The sequence below is a fragment of the Lagenorhynchus albirostris genome, chromosome 20 (genome assembly GCF_949774975.1).
Source record: "Lagenorhynchus albirostris chromosome 20, mLagAlb1.1, whole genome shotgun sequence".
Lineage (NCBI taxonomy): Eukaryota > Metazoa > Chordata > Mammalia > Artiodactyla > Delphinidae > Lagenorhynchus > Lagenorhynchus albirostris.
Genome location: NC_083114.1, coordinates 53,391,050 through 53,411,392, shown reverse-complemented (window position 1 = coordinate 53,411,392; position 20,343 = coordinate 53,391,050). Strand labels below are relative to the sequence as shown.

The 20,343-nt window shown below is 48.8% G+C and overlaps 1 protein-coding gene and 4 non-coding genes across 7 annotated transcripts; 3 read left to right on the top strand and 2 right to left on the bottom strand.

Moving 5' to 3' along the window:
- The first annotated feature begins 2,114 nt into the window (after nt 1–2,114).
- MRPL58 (mitochondrial ribosomal protein L58) lies at nt 2,115–9,303 on the top strand. Of its 3 annotated transcripts, none has more exons than XM_060135262.1 (6): nt 2,115–2,336; nt 5,331–5,367; nt 7,685–7,744; nt 8,328–8,410; nt 8,517–8,686; nt 8,959–9,303. In XM_060135262.1, the coding sequence occupies exons 1-6, from the start codon at nt 2,151–2,153 to the stop codon at nt 9,041–9,043; spliced, it is 621 nt and encodes a 206-aa protein (XP_059991245.1). In that variant the 5' UTR covers nt 2,115–2,150; the 3' UTR covers nt 9,044–9,303. The 3 variants fall into 3 exon arrangements, with proteins under 3 accessions (XP_059991245.1, XP_059991246.1, XP_059991247.1); XM_060135264.1 differs by having other exon boundaries at nt 2,135–2,249; XM_060135263.1 differs by lacking the exon at nt 7,685–7,744.
- Nucleotides 9,304–12,617: 3,314 nt separating this feature from the next.
- On the top strand, nt 12,618–12,690 carry TRNAR-CCU (transfer RNA arginine (anticodon CCU)). Its single transcript has one exon. It is a non-coding gene; the product is annotated as a tRNA-Arg (tRNA).
- Nucleotides 12,691–13,149: 459 nt separating this feature from the next.
- TRNAR-CCU (transfer RNA arginine (anticodon CCU)) lies at nt 13,150–13,222 on the bottom strand. Its single transcript has one exon. It is a non-coding gene; the product is annotated as a tRNA-Arg (tRNA).
- Nucleotides 13,223–13,549: 327 nt separating this feature from the next.
- Nucleotides 13,550–13,622, bottom strand: TRNAR-UCG (transfer RNA arginine (anticodon UCG)). The gene has a single exon. It is a non-coding gene; the product is annotated as a tRNA-Arg (tRNA).
- Nucleotides 13,623–14,143: 521 nt separating this feature from the next.
- TRNAR-CCU (transfer RNA arginine (anticodon CCU)) lies at nt 14,144–14,216 on the top strand. The gene has a single exon. It is a non-coding gene; the product is annotated as a tRNA-Arg (tRNA).
- The last annotated feature ends 6,127 nt before the right edge of the window (nt 14,217–20,343 follow it).

Here is a 20,343-nt window from a genome sequence, read left to right as displayed (position 1 = left end):
GAGCCTGTGCTCTGCAACGGGAGAGGCCACAGCAGTGAGAGGCCGGCATACCGGAAAAAAAAAAAGTCACATAGAAATAGTCGAACCCAGACCTGATCAATCCCATTGTGTGATACTGCATGTTCCCTACCTCCACGTAATGTTGAGTTTTAAGAGCTAGTCTGACCTAGGGCACTCCAGAAAAGAAGAAAGGAAAATCCTGTGGACCCCCTCTACATGGGGGTGGTACCCCAACTCACAGCTATAGAGAAGGCCTGGTGACTGCAAGCTCCTCAGCTACCAGAAATGGCTTGATGATCCTTTATCTTTTCTTCCCCTCTTCTCGCCCCTATGTGTGTCCCCTTCCTGAAGCACCCATTCAACCTATGGAGAACCAGAGAAGGGAAGAAGGTTGGCCTCAGCCTTCAGTGCCCCCTTTTTAAGGGAACAGGTGGCACCTCTCAGGACTGTTTCTCCCAGAAGGGCCTCTGTGCTGGATGGTTCTTGGCAGCAGCAGGTGAAAGGAGCTTGCCAGCTGCTCCTCTATCCACCACAGGGTAGCTTGTTCCATTCTCTCCTCTACCCCCTCCTCTCCCAGAATCCAGGCCACCAGATGGCCTGAGCAGGCTGTTTATTTGGGGCCATGGAAACCTACAGCTTCCTTTTCCTATCACTCTGGGTCAGGCGCAGAGCTGGAGCCCAGCCTCAGAGCAGTGATGCCATGGGATGGTGGTTTTATTCGTAATCCCTGAGCCGTCAACCTGGGCAAGTCCCTGGCTTTGCTCCCCTGAGCAGCTTTTTCCAGTCACCATGGAGACGCCTCTGTTCCCTCTGAGGTCATGGGATTAAGTCAGACAGGGAGGGTCCCAGGAGACTCCCTTTAAAGCCTAGAGCCCCCAAAGCGCATGTCAATTGCCATTCCCTTCCTAGTCTGGGTTTGCAAAGCCAGCGCTTGGGAAGTATTGTTTTCCCTCCTAAAGAATTTGCCTTTATCCATGAGGCTAAGATGGTAAAGCCCTGACTTGATGACGATCTCCTATTTCAAACAGCCGCATTCCCAAGGACATGTTTTTCTAGGTAATTGTGCTTTTCCTAAAAATAGAACCTGCCATTAAGAAATAACCACTAGTATTACTAATAATCACTAACATTTATTGAGCTGTTTTCGTTTACCACACTGCCTCTCGACAAAGCAACTTAGCTAACATTTACCTGTTTCCAAACACTGCTTGCTCTATTTTAAACCTTTCTCAGAGTTAGAACTTCTCAGTTTTCAAGTTCATTTTTTAACAGTCCGGTAAAAAGGGCTCTGCTTAGGCTGTCTGTGGCTGTCTGAATCTCTACCTACTTCCCCATCCTCCCCTCATCTCCTGGCTTGGAGAGACTGCCATCAAGCTCCACAAAGCAGGCGGCTGGGGCGGGTGTCCACTGTCTAAAGTATTTCTTTCTCTACCTGCCCGCCTCTCCTCCATCCTGGTATTTGTCCTGCAGAGCCTTCACACAGGTGCTCAGCAGGGATTTGCTTTTAGGCTGCCTTGCGAATGAGCCTGAAGTTACTAAAACTCAGCTCTGGCGGAACTCAACTTTCAAAACACCTTCCCAAAGGATCCCTTTTAACAATATTTATCGAGTACCCATGACGTGCCAGCTTCTGGGTACTGGGGATCCAGCAATGAGCCAGTGCCCTCCTGGAGGTGATTACATTCCGGCTGGGAGACAGGCAACAGACACAAAAATAAGATTGAGCGATGTGAAAAAAAAAGTGGCAAAGAGTAGAGGGGATGGAGATGAACCTGGGCATGCTTCGTTGATGCTCTGAGATTTGGGGGAACATAGGTCCAGGAAGGCACAGACCGAAAGGAAGAAAAGTGGTGTTTCTGGGGGACACGGCATCCGGGGGCTCTTTTCACCAGGAGGCTCCCTTGAGAGCTCGCTGTCTGGCCAACGTCTTCCCCATCGCAGCAGATGCCCTCAAAGCACCAACCAGGCCTCCTGAAGGCGGCCGACCAGAAGCCTCTAATAAGCTCCCCGCGAGAGCAACGCCAGGAGCTCTGCTCGCTTCCTCCCCATGGCAGGCGCTAAAGGTCTAGCGGAACCAAAGTCTCGAGGGAAGAGCGAGCCCACGGACCGCGGAAGAAAACGCCCACCGGAAGCGGCCCCGAGACCCGAACATGGCGGCCGTACGGTGGCTGCGCTGGGGCCTGAACCGAGCCGAATCCTGGCTGCTCCCGCGGCCCGCGCGCTGCCCCCACCGGACTCTGAACAAACAGGTAGAGGGTACCGAATTCCAGAGCATCTACAGTCTGGACAAGCTCTACCCCAAATCGCGGGGCTCGGACACCGCCTGGAGGGTTCCGGTGAGCCGGGAGGGCCGTACGGAAGGGGCGTTTCCTGGACTCTTGCTGGGTGACGTCGGGCAGCCGGGGCCCCATTGGCCGGGCGTGCTGCTAATCCAAGAGACGGACGCGCTCAAACGTGGCGGTCGCCGCGGGAGGAGGCTGGTTGCCCGAGCAACCGGGGGACTGGGGCGGCTGGGCGGTTGGCGGCCCCCCGTGTGGCTCAAGGTGTGCCGGCGCCGGGAGAGCATGCTGGCTATGCTTCTTACAAGACCACCAGCTTTTCCGCATTCATTCCCCGTCCCTCAGGCCCAAATTCTCGTCCCAAAGGAAAAGTGCCGTCCACAGAGGACAATTAAGGCAGGAAGCTGCCAAGTAGCTCCCTTTTGGAGCCTTTTAGCAAGTGACGTGGTCCTTAGCCTCTAGTAACCCCAGCACGCCTGAGGAAACAGAGCTTCTGGTTCGTTGCCTCAGGATACCTTTATTGACAGCCCGCTGTGTGCAGGCGCTGTATCAGGGCCCGGAGCAGGAGAGTTTGGACCCACCCAGTTCTATGGAGTTTCCACCTACAGGATTGGAAGAGAGCGTTCATTCATTTATTCATTCATTCACTTATTCATTCATTCACTCACTTAACAAACTTCAGTTGAAAGCATGGTGTATACACGATGCTAGGCATGGGAACAGAGTAGTGAACAAAACACAAAAATCCTAATGCTAGTGGAGCTTATCTGCTTAATGGAGGGAGACAGGCAATGAAGAAAATCAGTAACATAGAGTATGTGATAAGTACTTCGGAGAAAATAAAGTCCGGAAGGGAGAAGGAGTGCTAAGGTAGGGGGTGGGGTTACAATTGTAAGTAGGCTGGTCCGAGGAGGCCTCTGAGAAGGTGATGCTTGAGTAAAGACTCGGGAGAAACAAGGCAGCAGGGAGCCGTGAGAAGAGCAGGGAGAGAAGCATCCCTGCGGAGGGAACAGCAGGTACCACCCCCCTCAAGGCAGTAGCATGTTCCGCTGGTTCAAGGAACAGCAAGCAGGCCAGTGTGGCTGAGCAGGGGCTCAGATATGAAGCTGAAGGGGAGAAGGCTGTGGGGAGGCCTTTGTATAGGGCTTACAGGGCTTTAGTTTTGCCCTGAATGTGATGGAGGCAGAAGAGCGGAATGATCCAACTTAGTTTTACAAAAATCACTGTTCTAGAGAAGAGGTTGCAGAATGGCAAGAACAGGAAGACCAGTGAGGAGATTGCAATATTATAGGCAAGAGATGATAAGTGGGGTGGAAGCAATAGGAGTCATGAGAATTGGTCAGGTTCTAGATAAATTTTGAAGGGAAGGCCTACCGGATTTGCTAATGGATTTTCCCTGAGAAGTGAGATTAAAAGAGGAATTGAGGTCTAGGGCCTTGAGTAATGGAAGGATTGTGTTGCCATTAATGGAGACGACAGAACAGTAATAGCATTCGTTTGTCTGTTCATACATTCAACAAAAAGTTTCTCGTGCACCTACTGTGTCAGACACTGTTTCAAGCGTTGCAGATACCACCACGATAAAAGAGTTCCCACTTCATGGAGTTTATGTTCTAGCGGAAGGAGCAGACAGTAAACAAATGGGGAAAACATATCAGAGAGCGAGAAGTAATGGATAGACCAGAGTGTTTTGATCTGATAGCCAGAGAGCTACTTCAGGTTGTTAGGAAGGGAGGTCCTCTGTGAGGAGGTTTGAGGCATCTGTTAGACTCGAGAGAGGAGACCTCGAATAGCAGTTGGCTTTACCTCAAGAAAGAGGTTTGAGTTTGAGCCAGAAGGTTGGGAGTCATCAACAAAGTTGTTTTTTTTGTTTTAATTTGGTGGCGCCCAGCTTGTGGAATTTTAGTTCCCGCACCAGGAATCGAATCAGGGGCCCCCGCAGTGAAAGCACTGAGTCCTAACCACTGGACTGCCAGGGAATTCCCAAAGGTGGTATTTTCAAAGGAGATGGATGGAATGTTCTAGGGAAAGAGAGAAGAGGAAGGATTTCAGGACATTTCAGAGTTTTTAAAGGTTGCAAAGAGCAAGCAAAGGAGAGTGAGAAAGTCACGGGGAGGTAAGAGGAAACTGAAGAGGCCGGCTCAGAAGGAGGGAAGAGCGAGCTTCAAGGAGGACGCAGCCCAGGGTCTCCACGATGCAGAGGTGGAGTAGGCTGGGATTTCACCCCCAGATAATTCTAAGATGAAAAGGGATGAAGGGACTTCCCTGGCGGTCCAGTGGTTAAGACTCCAAGCTTCCAGTGCAGGGCACGCGGGTTTGATCCCTGGTGGGGGAACTAAGATCCCACATGCGGTGCAGCAGGGGGGTAGGGGTGGGGCCCGGGGCCCCCCTCCCCCCGCAAAAACGGGGTGGTGGGTGATGAACGCAGCCAGAGCGGGGACAGATGAAGACACTTTGAGCTTGGGGGCACAGAAGAGCCTCAGAGTGGGTAGTGTTTGCACTGGGCCTGTGGATGCGAGGATTTGAGGCTTCGGAAGAACAACTCGGGGGAGACGTGAAGGTGAGAGGTCCTGGGGTGAGTAGGTCAGCTTGACACAAGCCCTCAAGGCAGATGTGCTAGTCACTGTTGAAGGCAGACAGCCTCACATGCGAGCTTCCCGGGGTCTGGGGAGGAACAGGGGACCCGTGGTTTGTTGCTCCAGGTTGGCAGAGGGTGTTCCTTTTGGAGTCTGCCTGATGTACATGTACTGTGGCACCTTCCCTCCCCTGGGCGCTGGTAGTTCCCGACACTAGCTAAGTGGAGTCAGGGGGCAGCGGCAGGGAAGGCTGGAGAAGTCAGTTCCGTTTCCCTGGAGGAGTGTTTCTGAGGCAGTACCTCTGGAGTCTGGGGAAGATGTTTCTGTCATCCTGATACGATTTTGCTGGAGACCTGAAAATAGTTGTATTACATTCATGTCGTGGCTTTACATCATTTCTGCTTTGTTGCCCTGGAACAGTTAGGAGTCGCCCAGTAGGTAATATTTATTTGACACCGTATATGTTACATTACAGGATGATGCAGAGCAAGCCAACTACGACATTCCTATAGGTGAGTAGTTCGGGCTGATAAAAAAGTCAGTCATTTCCTCTACCCCTCACACATTCCTTCCAGGTCTCTCCAAACCAATGAAAGTAAAGAAACTGTCTGGGGTTACAAAAGCAGAGTCTTTCAGCATTGTTGAGAATAGAAAGGAAAAAAAAAAGTGATGAGGCAGCCACTCCGGAGTGCTGTGCAGTGCCCAGCACGAACAGAGAGCTCCTGATGGGCTTGTGACGTGGAACAGTCTTTACGATAGATGAATTGATTGTTATTTGTAAAAAGTAAGGTACGGAAGCATCTGTATAGTGAGCTACCATTTGTGTTTCACTTACATATATCTGAAAGACACACTTCTGGATGTACACGTAGATCTGCGAGGATGTGAAGGACCCTGGACACAGGGACTGCCGTGGGGAGGGGAGGGGAAAGGACAAACCGGGAACTTGGGGGCTGGGGAGCAGGAGTGGGGACTTCTCCCTGTAAACCATTTGCATAACTTCGTAATTTTGTGCCCATCAAGCCTAAGGCGTGGCCTGTAAAGAAACAAGCAAAACCCTCCTGAGGTTCAGAGGTTTCTGGCGTGCAGACAGCGAGAGGAGAGCAGCCAGAGGCGCCGGCTCCCGGCGGCCCTTGCTCAGGGCGACCCTGAAACAGGGAGGCCAGGCGACCACGGTCTACAGCAGAGGAGCCGGCGTCCTGCGCTGCTCAGCAGTTTGAGGCCCGCAGCTGTGCCCTGAGGCAGGAGGAGGCCGAGACCCAGAGAGAAGGGAGGCTGTCTCCTGACAGCCTCGGGGGGACGGGCAGGCAGTTGGCCGCGTGGCCGCTCCTCAGCTGCCTCTGCTCGTGTTCTCTGAGAGGGCCCAGGTCTCCCCGTGCCTGGCTGGCCTGTACGGATGCAGACAAGGCCACCCGCCCCGGGGTAGAACCGCCCCCCTCTCCCCCCGCGGAACCACACGTATTCCTCACCTGTTCAGAAAAATGAGTTCATTTGATTTGTCAAAGGACCTCTCAGAAGCCATCTGGCGAGGTCACCACTGCCCGCTGAGGCCGGCCCTCCACCACCACGGGGCCGCACTCCTCGCCCCCCAAAGCCCCTGCAGCTCGCCACCCAGTCTTCTGGAACTTTTCCGCTGCTCTGCCTTCCCGGCTTCCCTCAGATACTACAAGGCAGCTTTTCATGAATTACAAAAATAGAAGGAAGAAACCTCATTTTACAGATCCAAAACAGACCAACCAAGACCCAGAGAAGCGGTGGGAGTTTGTGGAGGTCACAAAGTCAGTCAGTGATGAGCTGGTGTTAGAAGACGGGGCTCCCAGCTCCAAATGGTGCGCTCATTCACCCAGCAGGTGTTTTCATCCACTGACCGCGACCGAGGCCCAGGGGTGCACGCGCAACTCACGAGGAATGAGAGCCACCTCCCCTCTGGGGAGTCCACATCCACTGCATTTCAGAATAGAACATTAAACTCAGTTTGTCCCTTAGCTTGAGCTTTTGAAAGAGTCCTTGCTTTATTTATTATTATTATTTATTTTTTGCGGCACGCGGGCCTCTCACTGTTGTGGCCTCTCCCGTCGTTGCGGAGCGCAGGCTCAGCGGCCATGGCTCACGGGCCCAACCGCTCCGCGGCATGTGGGATCTTCCCCGACCAGGGCCACGAACCCGCGTCCCCTGCATCGGCAGGCAGACTCTCAACCACTGCGCCACCAGGGAAGACCTGTTTTCTTTTTAATAAGGCTTTTTGTGTGTGTGTGGCTGCTTTGGGTTTTTGTTGCTGCGCGCGGACTTTCTCTAGCTGCAGCGAGCGGGCTATTCTTTGTTGCGGTGCGCAGTGATGTGGTGGCTTCTCCTGTTGCAGAGCACGGGCTCTAGGTGCGCGGGCTTCAGTAGTTGTGGCACACAGGCTCAGCAGTTGTGGTGCACGGGCTTAGTTGCTCCACAGCATGTGGTTTCTTCCCGGACCAGGGCTCGAACCCGTGTCCCTTGCATTAGCAGGCGGATTCTTAACCACTGAGCCACTAGAGAAGCCCAAGAGTCCTTTCCTTAAAACAAACTAACAGCAAAAAGCAAGGGCAGTCAGATCTAGTGGAACATACTAGACCAGAAGCAGACAACCTGGGTTGTAATTTTACCTCCTCTGCTCTCTCCGTGGCCTTGGGAGACCCTTGATTTTAGTTTTGACATCTGTAACTAATCTCTGACTTTGCTGATCTGAATGTTACGTCATTGAAAGAGAGACGAATAGGGATACTGATGTTGATGGTAAATTAGCAGTTTGCATGTTTTGCCCTGTGATAATATTTTGTTGGTGTGTGTTCTGTTTTTCAGATCGCTTGACAATATCTTATTGTCGGAGTAGTGGTCCTGGGGGCCAGAATGTTAACAAAGGTACAACGGTGCCTTGTTTTCTTTCACTTTAAAGCTTTTCTGAGAGACGGACTTGAGGACTTCTGTGTTTACATTCATGTGGCAGTAAAGAGATTTTTTTTTTCAGAAGCTTAAATACCGCCCGTTTATATAATAACCCTCTTTATTCTTCTAAATGTGGTCTGATTCTCAGACTCTCAGTTGTGGGTTGCTAGGACTAAGACTGGCTTGGGAGTCTAAGCAAAGGGAAGTCACAGTGTGAGCCGGCAGCCGGCTCCAAGAGCAGGTTTCCTTCGTTCTCCTGGACCCGCTCCCTGCTCCTCTGCCCCCCCCCCACAGTCTTTTCAGAGCCCAGTACATTGTAAGAGGAAGAAAGCACTAGGCGTTTTGTTCCTGGAAGTTTATTTGTGTCTGGATGTGCCTCACTATCTTTGCAGGCTCATTCCATAGCCCAGTTTGTATCCCCGAGTTCACACAGGATAGAAACAGCCCCGGGTGGGTGTCTCACCTCCCTGTGGTTCAGAATCCGGTGGTCACCAGCCACCCGGGGCGCTGAGCCTGCCCGAGCGTCTCAGTGACCCGCGCCCCCTCCCTCTATTTACAGTAAATTCCAAGGCTGAAGTCAGGTTCCACCTGGCCAGCGCCGAGTGGATTGCAGAGCCTGTACGGCAGAAGATGGCGGTCACGGTAACCACGGGCCCCGTAACCACGGGCCCCTTCCTTTCTCTTTAACCCTCGGTCACTTTTAGGCCTTTACTCTGTAGAACTCTGGTTTTGCCTTTGTTCTCCGCAGCACAAAAATAAGATCAACAGGGCAGGAGAGTTGATCCTTACCTCTGAATGCAGCCGCTATCAGTTCCGAAATCTGGCAGATTGCCTACAGAAAATTCGAGACATGATTACTGAGGCCAGCCAGCCAGCCAAGGAGCCATCCAGAGAAGATGCTGCACTTCAGAAAATCAGGTACCAGAAACTTCCCTGAGCTTCTGCAAACCAATTCGTGTGGACAGGGGGCTACACAGGGAAGAAAGGAGGCACGGTGAAGCCCACGACCTGCCAGCAGGCAGGTGGACAAGCTCCGGGAATGGGAGAGACTCGGACCTGGAGTGGAGGCTTCTGGGCCGGCGCCTGCTGCTTCGGCTGCTCTGCTTCCCGCTCAGCTGCCAGCTCCTCTCACCACTTTGATAACCACTGATTGGGCATCTGGGCATAATTGTGTTTTTCTTTGTTTTCAGGATAGAAAACATGAATCGGGAAAGGCTGAGAAAAAAGAGAATAAATTCTGCCATAAAGACCAGCAGGAGGGTAGATGTGGACTGAAATCATCCCCTCGAGCTGGCAAAGACCCTCTTTAGGGCCTCCAGGCAGCTGCCACCGAGGGAGCTTTAACACCATCAGGAGACGCGTGTGTTGTTTGTTGTCAGTGCTTGTCTGTAACATTGGAACCATCTCAGGAATGTTCATCTGGAATGAGGGTTGTAGGCAGTGGTTGCAGAGGTCTTTACAGGCAATTACCATGTTGTCAAACCTCTATTATCCATTTAATATATTAGTTGCAATAAAGTTCTAAACTCAGTGGGCTTCTGCTTCTCAGAATGCTTCAGAACAGAATTCCTCCCTTTTCTCTCAGTTTAAATCTGCCTAATAATTATTGGCTGATTGTACAGCCCCGGGGGAGCACAGAGGGATAAGCCCTTTGGGAACACGGGGCAGAAGGGCTGAGACAGGTGCGTGGGCATCAGAACTGGGCCTGGAGACAGGGCTAGAATATCAATCAGTCGAGAGCCGGGAGGACATGCCAGTTGAAGGGAACAGTGTGAATAAAGGAGACCAGAGAAAAGGCTGGGGTGGAGGAGATGATGAGGAATCCATCTGAATGGGGAATTTGTCCAGGTCATTGTGAGAGGTGAGTCTGGAGAGGGAGATAGAAGTTCAAGGTGCAGGGTCTCGGGTTCAAATTGAGGAATTTAGATTTTTTTTCTTTTTTTTAATTTTATTTATTTTTGGCTGCGTTGGGTCTTCGTTGCAGTGCGCGGGCTTCTCACTACGGTGGCTTCTGTTATTGCGGAGCGCGGGCTCTAGGGCACAGGCTCAGTAGTTGTGGCACACGGGGTTAGTTGCTCCATGGCATGTGGGATCTTCCCGGACCAGGGCTTAAACCTGTGTCCCCTGCATTAGCAAGCAGAGTCTTAACCACCGTGCCACCAGGGAAGTCCCGATAAATGACTCTTATGAAATACAAAAGATGTGGAAGATAGGGTCCCTGTCCTCAAGGGACTCAGAGCCCAGTAGGGAGCTGAGGCTCATATACAAGGAAGTGCAGCATTCTTTGGTTCATTAATTCAACAAATATTTATTGAATACCGGGCAATGGGCCAGGTCCTGGGGAATCAGCAATGAACAAAACAAAAGTCCTTTCTTCCAGAGAACTTCCATTTGATCAGAGGATGATAAAAGCTGAGAAGAAAAATGGATTCGTCTGGGTAACATGACCTAAAACGTGGTAAATAACACAAGAAAGGTCTAAATAGATTTTGGGAAGGAACTAGTTCCAGCTGGATGGTCAGTGAAGATGTACTTGATGTGCTTGAGATGGGATGGAAGAAGGGGAGGGGCTGGCCAAGGGAGCAAGGTAAGAGCTTGTCACCGGGAGGCTCCAGTGATGGCCAAGGGCCCTGTCTGTGGCCAGGACAGTAAACCATAGTATTGAGAGAACGGGCTGTGAAGCCAGCTGCCCTGGATCAGCTGCTGACTTCCACCACCCCCAGCTGTGCAGCCTTGGGCAAACTACTCGGCCTCTCTGAACCTTAGCTTCACCATCTATAAACTAGGGATGATGTTGTTAGTGCCCACCTCGTAGGGTGGTAGTGGTTAGTGGCACTGAGCCTATACCCAGGGAATGTTAGCCATAATTAACAGTTTAGCCATGATTAAACAGTTCCAGTTTGGCTGGAAGCCAGGGGGTGAGGAGCTGTGGAAGACACACCTGCCACCTTGAGTGGGAGCCAGGCCTAGAAAGGCCTTAAATGTGACAGCTAAGACATTTAGACTCCACCCCTACAGAGGCTGTCAGGGGAAGATTAATCTGACTGTGACTGAATGAGAAAAGACTGCGGGGAAGTGGACACAGGTTGATGGACAGACCCATGTGAGCAGTTAGGGACCCATCCTGGAACTAGGGCAGTGGCTACTGGCATGGAGAGAAAATAGCAGGTGCAAAAGGGTTATGGGGACAGAAAATTGGCTTGGGTGGAGTGCGAGCTGGTGTGTGACAAGGGTGCTGAGCTTTCAGCCAGGAAAGTCACCGAGGGAGCAGGCTTGGGAGGATGGTTGGATGATGGGTATGGTTTTGCCTTCAAGGAGCTGACTTTGTGGGGCCTGAGGAGGAATGCTTAGGTGGAGATAGCCAGGAGAGGGAATGGAGCTGGAGCTGGGGAGTGAGGTCAAAGCTGGAGATGCAGGACAGGGGACAAGTAGAGTCTTGGGAATGGAGGAGCAGTTGAAGATGAGGCAAGGCAGGGCAAGATGATCGTGGCGGGAAACCAGAGAGGGCATCTCTCTGGTTAAACTCGAGCCTAGTGCTGGACCTGTGAGGCCCTCAGAAGACATTGGTGGCATGTGAAGGGACCTGGAAAAGCATTCGAGATACGGAGGAGGGGAAGGAGGTAAAGAGAAACAAAAGCCAGGGGACAGAGAGTGGAGAACAAGGGCAGGACCTGTCATTAAAAAAAAAAAAAAAAAGGTTGAGGGCAAAAGAATGAACATGGGTGAACTCACAGACACAATGATGAGTGATAGAGGCCAGACTATAAAAGAATATGATTCCATTTGTATGAAGTTCAAAACCAGGCAAAACTACTGCTTTATGGTAACGAGAGGGAAGTATTTACTCGGAGGCAGTGGTGACTGATGGGGAGGGGATATAAGAGAGCCTTCAGCGGCGCTGGAACTGTTCTGTATCTCATCCAGCCATGACCTTAACATCTGTACACCTTACTGCATGGATGTTACACCTCAGCAAACAGACCAATTAGTAACTGAAAGGAGGACATTCTCAAGGCTGGAGACTGGAGCCAGGTGGAGTACATTCCTCTTTCTTGCTGGTATTAAGGGTTTGTGCAGACTCTATACGTGGGTGAGAGAAAAAAAAGAATGTCTCGAAGTCCCTGGAAGGCAAAGGTCTCAACGCAGGCACCACAGGAAGTGAACACTGCTCTTGGCTAAAGCTTCTCCTGTTATATCTTTCAGATCCGCATGAATTTTAGTAATGGATTTTAAACGTGTGTAACATTTTAAAATGTGCTTTTTCTGTATTTGTATTACCTTTTGTATAACAGTTTAAAGGAACAAAATATTAGAGTGAAGTATCTAGTTGGGAGATCCATTTCTTTCCTGTATATTATATATTTGCGTACGTATATATTTCTACTATTAAGACTGGAAGGATTTGTTCCTCCCCGTTGTACATCGTTTCATGATGGGGGATTTTGACTTTGTGTTTCAGTATTTGTGATTGATACTAGTTTGTTCTCCTTCCCTTCCTACACTACCTTTTCCTAAAATTCTTGGATTTTCTGTCAGTTCTGTAGAGGTGGACAAAATGGCCATGGTGGTAAAATTTGGAAATGCCTACAAACGGCAGCCTTCACCCGCCATCCATGGTCCAGGTGTCCGGCAGCCTCAGCGCCGGCCTCCCAGGCCCCACTGTGCTTCCGGGTGCGGGTGGCAGAAGGTGGTGAGTTCACTTCCCACCGTGGTTTCTTCCTAACGGTTGACTGTGAGCACCTGAGAGCCTACCCTCTCGCGGCCTCGGCCCCTCCTTAAGTCGTGCTTTGCAAGGCCCGTGGTCGGACCGCCTACTAGGGGGAGAGATGCCAGAGAGAATGAAGCGAAGGCCCCAGTGGCCTAATGGATAAGGCACTGGCCTCCTAAGCCAGGGATTGTGGGTTCGAGTCCCACCTGGGGTAAGGGCACCTTTTTTGGCTCCTTCCGTCCGTAAAGGACTCTGGAATTCCTGCGCTGTGGTTCCACCGCATGGAAGACTCCAAACACACTGCGTTCGGGCCCGCGGGTGGAAGACCGAACAACCGGTTCCCCAAGGAGAGATCCCAAAGCCAGTGACTACACCCCTGCGCCCCTGGAAGCCACCAACTTTGGGACAGCTCACAGGCCGAGGGTAAAGGGCCAGAGTAAGGGTGTAACGTCACCAGGACACGAAGGGGGAGTGCGGGACACTGAGCCCGAGGCTGGGACACGCCAACTACTTGGCTGCAAATGAGGCCCTGGTACGCTGCACGGCAGAAGGCGAGCAGAGACCAGGCGGGTGGGGAGCCCCTGGGTCCCTAGATCCCTAGGCTACAGCCTCGGAGGCCCGCGCAATGCGAGCACAAAAGTTACTTAGGGGTGAAACTCTACAACCCTGACGCCACCCCAGGTGGGACTCGAACCCACAATCCCTGGCTTAGGAGGCCAGTGCCTTATCCATTAGGCCACTGGGGCTCGATAACAAGGGTACACCACGTGGTCCATGGTAACGTGCATCCGCACGCGCACAGGCCTCACTCGGGCCTGCCATGACGCCCGCCGCACAGTGGACCCGAAGAACGAGGGCCGGCCCTGGGCAGCCTGCAGGACAACCGGAGGGCACACCCGCGGGGCTACGAGAAAAGTTAAGGTTCAAGGTGAGGCGACTGCGCGGTGCCGGGGGGCAGGAAGGTGAGCGTCAAGATGCCCGAAGGACGCGCGAAGAGGTTGGTGAAACCGCAAACGAAGCGGGTTAGGATTATTGAGCCACCAAAGCCAGGAGCCCCTCGTCCAAAACTAAGCCGACCACGAAGGGACTCGAACCCTCAATCTTCTGATCCGAAGTCAGACGCCTTATCCGTTAGGCCACGCGGTCACGACGCCCACAAGCTCGCAATGCGATAGTTAAGTGCACCCCCCCTTGAAGGTGGCGTTGGCGCAAGAAACGACCGTGTGCGTTTGGCCACAAGGTGTGTCCCAGGTGTGGCGGAGGAAGAACCACAGTGCGGTCCCTGCGTCTGGCGTCAGCGCTGGTGCGGCCTTGGGTCACCAAATAAGTCTACGGGTGACTCCTACTTCGCGAGGAGGCCGCGTGCCCTAATGAATAGAATGTCTGACTTCGGATTAACAGTTTGAGCCCCTTCGTGGTCGAAAGGTTTTAGTCCCGAAAAAAGGATAGCACTCTTGTACCGCAACCAAATCACAGTCCTTGCCCTTGTTTTAGACACGTAGAGCCCTTCGGACCCTCTCACAGCAGCTACTTCCGTCACCTGGACCTGGTAGTTCGGGCTCGTGTCCAAACGGGCTTTGCACCTGGAAACTTCCGGGCTGACGTCATTACGCAGCCATGAGACCTCATAGTTCAAGAGGCATGTGATCCGGCGCCGCTTGCGGGAAGCCCCAGTGGCCTAATGGATAAGGCACTGGCCTCCTAAGCCAGGGATTGTGGGTTCGAGTCCCATCTGGGGTGAGGTGGCTTAACCACTGCGTGTCGCTTTTGCATCTCTACCTTTTTAAGGTAAAAAACTCATGAGGCACATTTTCTCTTTTTAAGACCATTTGTGTGTGTGCGGGTGTGTGTGTATGTCTCTGTTGCAATTAATTTGCCCTTTCTTTTTGATCGAACCTGACTATACTTTTAAAGGTAAACCGTTATGACGGAAAATGGTTCCCCACTTCTTGTTGCCTCTTTGGGTTGGCATCTAAACAGACAACGTGGTGAAAGGGCTCTGCAAGCTACAAATCTCTGTGCAAAAGAAGCGAGCGTGTTCTGTGTGAGTCCACCGCTATAAAGTTAAAATCAGGCAACACCTTAGCCCGTCCCTCCCTGCCCCTAAACCCTCCACGGGAGACGGGCAGGCGGTGTGTGGCGCCGCCCACCCCCATGCCCTCAGTCCTGGTGTGGACTCTGTCTCCCTTGAGACGGCACCCACCACACTGCCCTGTGCTAGGGCCAGGAGGGGTGCAACGAAGCTCGTGTGTACAGCACGCGCATTGGACAGTGGGGATAACTGCCAATCTCTTGAGTATACCCAAGTCCCGCGGGGAAAAGATGGCACGCTCACATCGGGTGATCCCAGGAGTATTTAAAAAGGGATTAGTGGGTAAACAACAAGGTCCTACTGTATAGCACTGGGAACTATATTCAATATCCTGTGATTAAACCATAATGGAAAAGTGTTAAAAAGAATGTGTCTATGTATATATAATATATATATCTGAATCACTTTGCTGTACAGCAGAAATTAACACATTTAAAATCAACTATACTTCAATAAAAAATAAATAAAATAAATAAATAAATAAAATAAAATAAACTATACTTCAATAAAAAATAAATAAAATAAAAAGGCATTATCTACTGTATGACATAGGGAACAATACTCAATATCCTGTGATTAAACCATAATGGAAAATAATATTAAAAAGAATGTGTGTATATATATATATATATAACATGTATATATAATATGCATATCTGAATCACTTTGCCGTATAGCAGAAATTAACAACATTTAAAATCGACTACATTTCAATAAAAAATAAATAAATAAATAAAAGGATTATCGGGGAGATGTACATTTATGATTTTCACACTCTCCTGTGTGTGTGTGTGTATATATATATAAAATTATCCTTTGGTAAAATGTTTAATTTTTGTTTTAACTGTACTTTTCTGACCAGGGATGATTTTTTTTTTTTTTTACCTTGAAGCCCTGAGGAGCTATGGGTGTGCATCCAAGTTGACTATCGCACTGTGTGCCCTTCGGGGATGCTGTATTTACTCGGGGAGAGGCTGTATTGTTCATCAGGTTTTCATAAGTCCTTGACTCAAAAAAGTTTAAAAACCACCATTCCTTGTACTTTTGTAGAAAGAAATAACAAACTAGAAGTACAGAATCCCCCTCTCCCTTCTCCAGAGTCATCCAGAATTCTTCCTGTTCTCTCTGCTCTAAGCCAGCCTCCAAGTTTTAGGGATGGTACTTTCCAGCTCTCTCTGGCTCCCAAGCCCTGCCGCGTGGCTGCGGCATCACAGGCCTAGCCTGCAAAGCTGGGGCTACCGCTAAAACCATCCTCCAGGCCCTGCGTCCACGGAGCCAACATTCAAGTGAGAGAAAAGACAGTAAACTAATACCAGGAGGATTTCAAAATAAAGAGGGTGATGGGAAACTATTAGTTGAGTAGTCAGAGAAGGCTTCTGGGTACAGAACGGCAAAGGTACCATTGGTAATCTCGTCACCTTCAGAGGACTTCTTTAATATCTTGGGTGACACACTACCTACTTCATGGGGTTATCGTGAGGAGTATTTATGCTCAGTGATTAGAACAGTCCCTGGAACGTAGTGTGTGCTCTGTAAGTCATGGTCATCGCCATTTACTATGATACTAGCTTGCTCCATTATTCAAGGTTTTTGTGTGATACTCTCCTACCAGATGTGAACCCCTGAAGGCTCAAATTTCATCTTACATTTCTTCTCTTTCATTCATAAGGAATTCATATTAAGATTCTTCTAAATGCCAAGCACAGTGCTAAGCCCTGGGAAATATAAATATGACTCAGGTATAGTACTGGCACTCAACAGAGAATCTTCTAGAATCCTCTAGATTTTCCTAAGCTTCTAGGATGACGAACTGGAATCGCAAATGTCTGAAGGTAAGGGGCGCGTGAGAGGGGCAGTTAGCAATCTGCTATGGCCGTAATGGAGGAAGGAGAACAATGTACGAAGAGAGAACCCTGGAGTAAGGAAATTTACATTTGATCTTGCGGGCAGAGGGTTTTAAGCAGAGGAGCAAAATAACTATACTTGCATTTTGAAAGATCCCCTTGGCAGCGTGGTAAAGAATGAATTAGAGGGCTTCCCTGGTGGCGCAGTGGTTGGGAGTCCGCCGGCTGATGCAGGGGACACGGGTTCGTGCCCCGGTCCGGGAGGATCCCACATGCCGCGGAGCGGCTGGGCCCGTGAGCCATGGCTGCTGAGCCTGCGCGTCCGGAGCCTGTGCTCCGCAACGGGAGAGGCCACAACAGTGAGAGGCCCACGTACCGCAATAGAAAAAAAAAAAAAAAATGAATTAGAGGGACTTTCCTGGTGACGCAGTGGCTAAGAATCCGCCTGCCAATGCTAGTGAGACACGGGTTTGATCCCTGGTCCAGGAAGATCCCACATTCCCTGGAGCAACTAAGCCTGTGCACCACAACTACTGAGCCTGCACTCTAGAGCCCGTGAGCCACAACTACCGAGCCCATGTGATGCAACTACTGAAGCCTGCGCGCCCCATGCTCTGCAACAAGAGAAGCCACTGCAATGAGAAGCCCGCGCACCGCAAGGAAGAGTAGCCCCTGCTCGCCACTAGAGAAAGCCCGCGTGCAGCAATGAAGACACAACGCAGCCAAAAATAAATAAATAAATAATTTTTTTTTAAAAAAACGAATGAATTAGAGACAACCTTGTAAATCAACTACACTCCAATAAATATTAAAAAAAAAAAGAATGAATTAGAGGCAGGTGAGGGTGCAGGCAGAGAGACCCCTTAGGGAAAGATGTATGGTTCAGGGAAGAAATAAGCAAACCATGAATGGAGGCGATAGCAGGGACACCAAGAGGAGGGAAGTAAAACAGATGTTCAGGAAATGGAACCTGTGGATCTGGTTCCTAACTGCTGTGGGATGAGGGAGACAAGGAGCCCAAGATGGTGCCCAGGATTTTGGGGGACAGTGGTGCCACCCCCCAAGACAGATGGGGAAGGGATGAGTTCAGGGCTGATTATCTCAAGTTGAAGATGCCTGCAGGATCCCCAAGTGCCTGATCCCCACTCCCCGCCCCGCCCCACCCAAATCTATCCATTGTTTTCATTGTAGTTTCTGGTTTCTGCTTTGGTATTTGAAAAATTCTCTCACCTGAAGCTTATATAAATATTCACCTACAATTTTTCCTGTTGTTTCTTGTGGGTTTTTTTTTTTAACATTTACATCTGTAACTGGAATTTATTTTTAAGTGTCAAGTAAGGATCTGTTCCTGTTTTACAAATATTTAAACACTTAGATCAGTGCCTTTCCTCAATGATTCAAAATGCTACTTAAATTATTTAGTAAATACTTATATGCATATACCTTGAATAACGCAGGTGGGGTTGGGGGGGTGTTAGGGGCGCCGAGCTTCAGCTTCAGCCAACCCAGATCATGTAGTCCTGTAGTGCTTACAGTTCAAAAAATCTGCGTGAAAGTGAGCTGCAATTCAAACACTGGTTGTACAGGGGTAAACTGTACTTAATCCTAATACAGTATGGACTTTTCCTGAACATTCTGTTCTTTTCCATTGATCTAATTATTCTTTAGCTTTTTTTTTTAAAGTCTTTATTGAATTTGTTACAATATTGCTTCTGTTTTATGTTTTAGTTTTTTGGCCCCAAGGCATGTGGGATCTTAGCTCCCCGACCAGGGATTGAACCCACACCCCCTGCATTGGAAGGTGAAGTCTTAACCACTGGACCACCAGGGAAATCTCTATTCTTTAGCTTTTTATGATACTTAATATGAGAGTATTAACTTATAACCCAATTTATTAATTTTTTCAATATTTCCTATTTTTCTTATCTATATTTTCTGATTTTTCTCTGTAATCAAAATGTATTGTGTAATGAAATGTTTTTCTACGACACAATTTAATGCCATCAGTTTGCTTTGTTTTAATATGAAATGTTCATATTATTTTTTCTTCCAAACATTCTGTAATTACATATTTAATTTCTCATTGATCCAAGATTTAGGAGAGTGTCAGTTTCCAAGTGGCTGCATTTCTGTATTGTTTTGTGTTATTGTAGTTTATACTGTGCGTATTAATTGTTGGTTGTCTAATGTTATCGGTTTCCAGTTATTCTGTTAGTATGACATAGAATTTAGTATATAAGCTATTGAGTCTTTATTATAGTTTGCTCTAGTCTCACTTGTCTTGCAAATGTCAAAAATAGAAAGGTATGATAAAATCTTTAAAAGTTATGTTTCTAGAAATTTCTTTTCAACTTTTTTGCTTTATATGGTTTTAATGTTATTTTTTTCAGTACATCAAGGTTCCAATCATTATTTTTTTCATGTGAATGGTTTCCTTTATTAGTTAAGAGCTGCGTTTGGCCCATGTCATGTTTTTGTCTCAATTTCTACTTTGCTAGATAGTAATATTATAAATCTACATTTCTGCCCATGCTTTAAAAATTCTTATGAAAAATTTCAAACATACCCAGAAACTGAGAATAGTAAATGAACCAACCTAGATCCATCAGTTATCAAGATTTTGTTGCATTCACTCTATTAATCCCTTTTATCTTTTTCTTTTTCTTAAGTATTTTTTTTAAATCATTTATTTATTTATGGCCACATTGGGTCTTCGTTGCTGCGCGCGGGTTTTGTCTAGTTGCAGTGAGCGGGGGGCTACTCTTTGTTGCGCACTCAGGCTTCTCATTGTGGTGGCTTCTCTTGTGGAGCACAGGCTCTAGGCACGCAGGCTTCAGTCCTTGTGGCTCGTGGGCTCTAGAGTGCAGGCTCAGTAGTCGTGGCGCACGGGCTTAGTTGCTCCGCGGCATGTGGGATCTTCCCGGACCAGGGCTTGAACCCATGTCCCCTGCATTGGCAGGCAGATTCTTAACCACTGCGCCACCAGGGAAGCCCTTTCTTAAGTATTTTAAAGCAATCCCAGACATCACATCGTTTTATCCCTACATACTTCAATAATCATCTCTTAATTATCTTTTTACAGTTGATTGGTGCAAATCAGGATCCAAATAAGGTCCAAACACACAGGATTTGGATGCCGGGTCGCTTTTTAATCTAAAGCTGCCCCACCTTCCCTCCTCTCCTGCCCCACGCCATTGACATGTTGAATAACAAAAGGTCAGATTTCCTGTAAAATGTCCCACATTTTGGAGTTATCTTCTTTGTGGTGTCATTTAACTTGTTCTTCTATCCCAGATATTTCTTCTAAATTGGAAGTTACTTTTAATGCCTTGATTTTTAAATCCAGGTTCAACATTTTGGCAAAAATACTTTCAAATGGTGCTGTGTAGTTAATATGTCAGAAGGTACATAATATGGGCTTGGCATCAGGAGGTGACAGCCTGATCACTGTCAAGTGCTTCATCAGACTTTCATATTATGGTCTCATCCATTAATGATCTTTGCCTGAATAAACCACAGTTGACCCTTGAACAACCTGCGGATTAGGGTTGCTGACCCTCCTCTGTCAAGTAATCTAAGCTTACAGTTGGCCCCTACCCACCCACAGATTCAACCAAGCTTGGATTCAACCCACCTTGTATGGTGTAGTTCTGTAGTATGTACTTATTGAAAGAAGTCCACATATACATGGACCCATGCAGTTCAAACTCGTGTTGTTCAAGGGTCAACTGTATTTCATTAGGGATTACAAAATAGTGCTTTTTCCAATGTTGCTTTCTTTCCGCATAGTTTGTAAAGCACTTTCTTTCATTAACTAGGTCTATTAGTTTATCCTGAAATACCATTGTTTAAATTAAAGCAGGATAAATGCATATTTTTTTTTCCTTCAATGCCGGTTTTTAGAGTAAGGAGTTGGAACCCTTGATATAGC

Coding starts and splice junctions, on each gene's coding strand:
- MRPL58 (XM_060135262.1), top strand. CDS start 2,151: ATGGCGGCCGTACGGTGGCTGCGCTGGGGCCTGAACCGAGCCGAATCC. Junction 2,337..5,330: donor ACACCGCCTGGAGGGTTCCG/GTGAGCCGGGAG, acceptor GTTACATTACAG/GATGATGCAGAGCAAGCCAA. Junction 7,745..8,327: donor GGGCCAGAATGTTAACAAAG/GTACAACGGTGC, acceptor CTCTATTTACAG/TAAATTCCAAGGCTGAAGTC.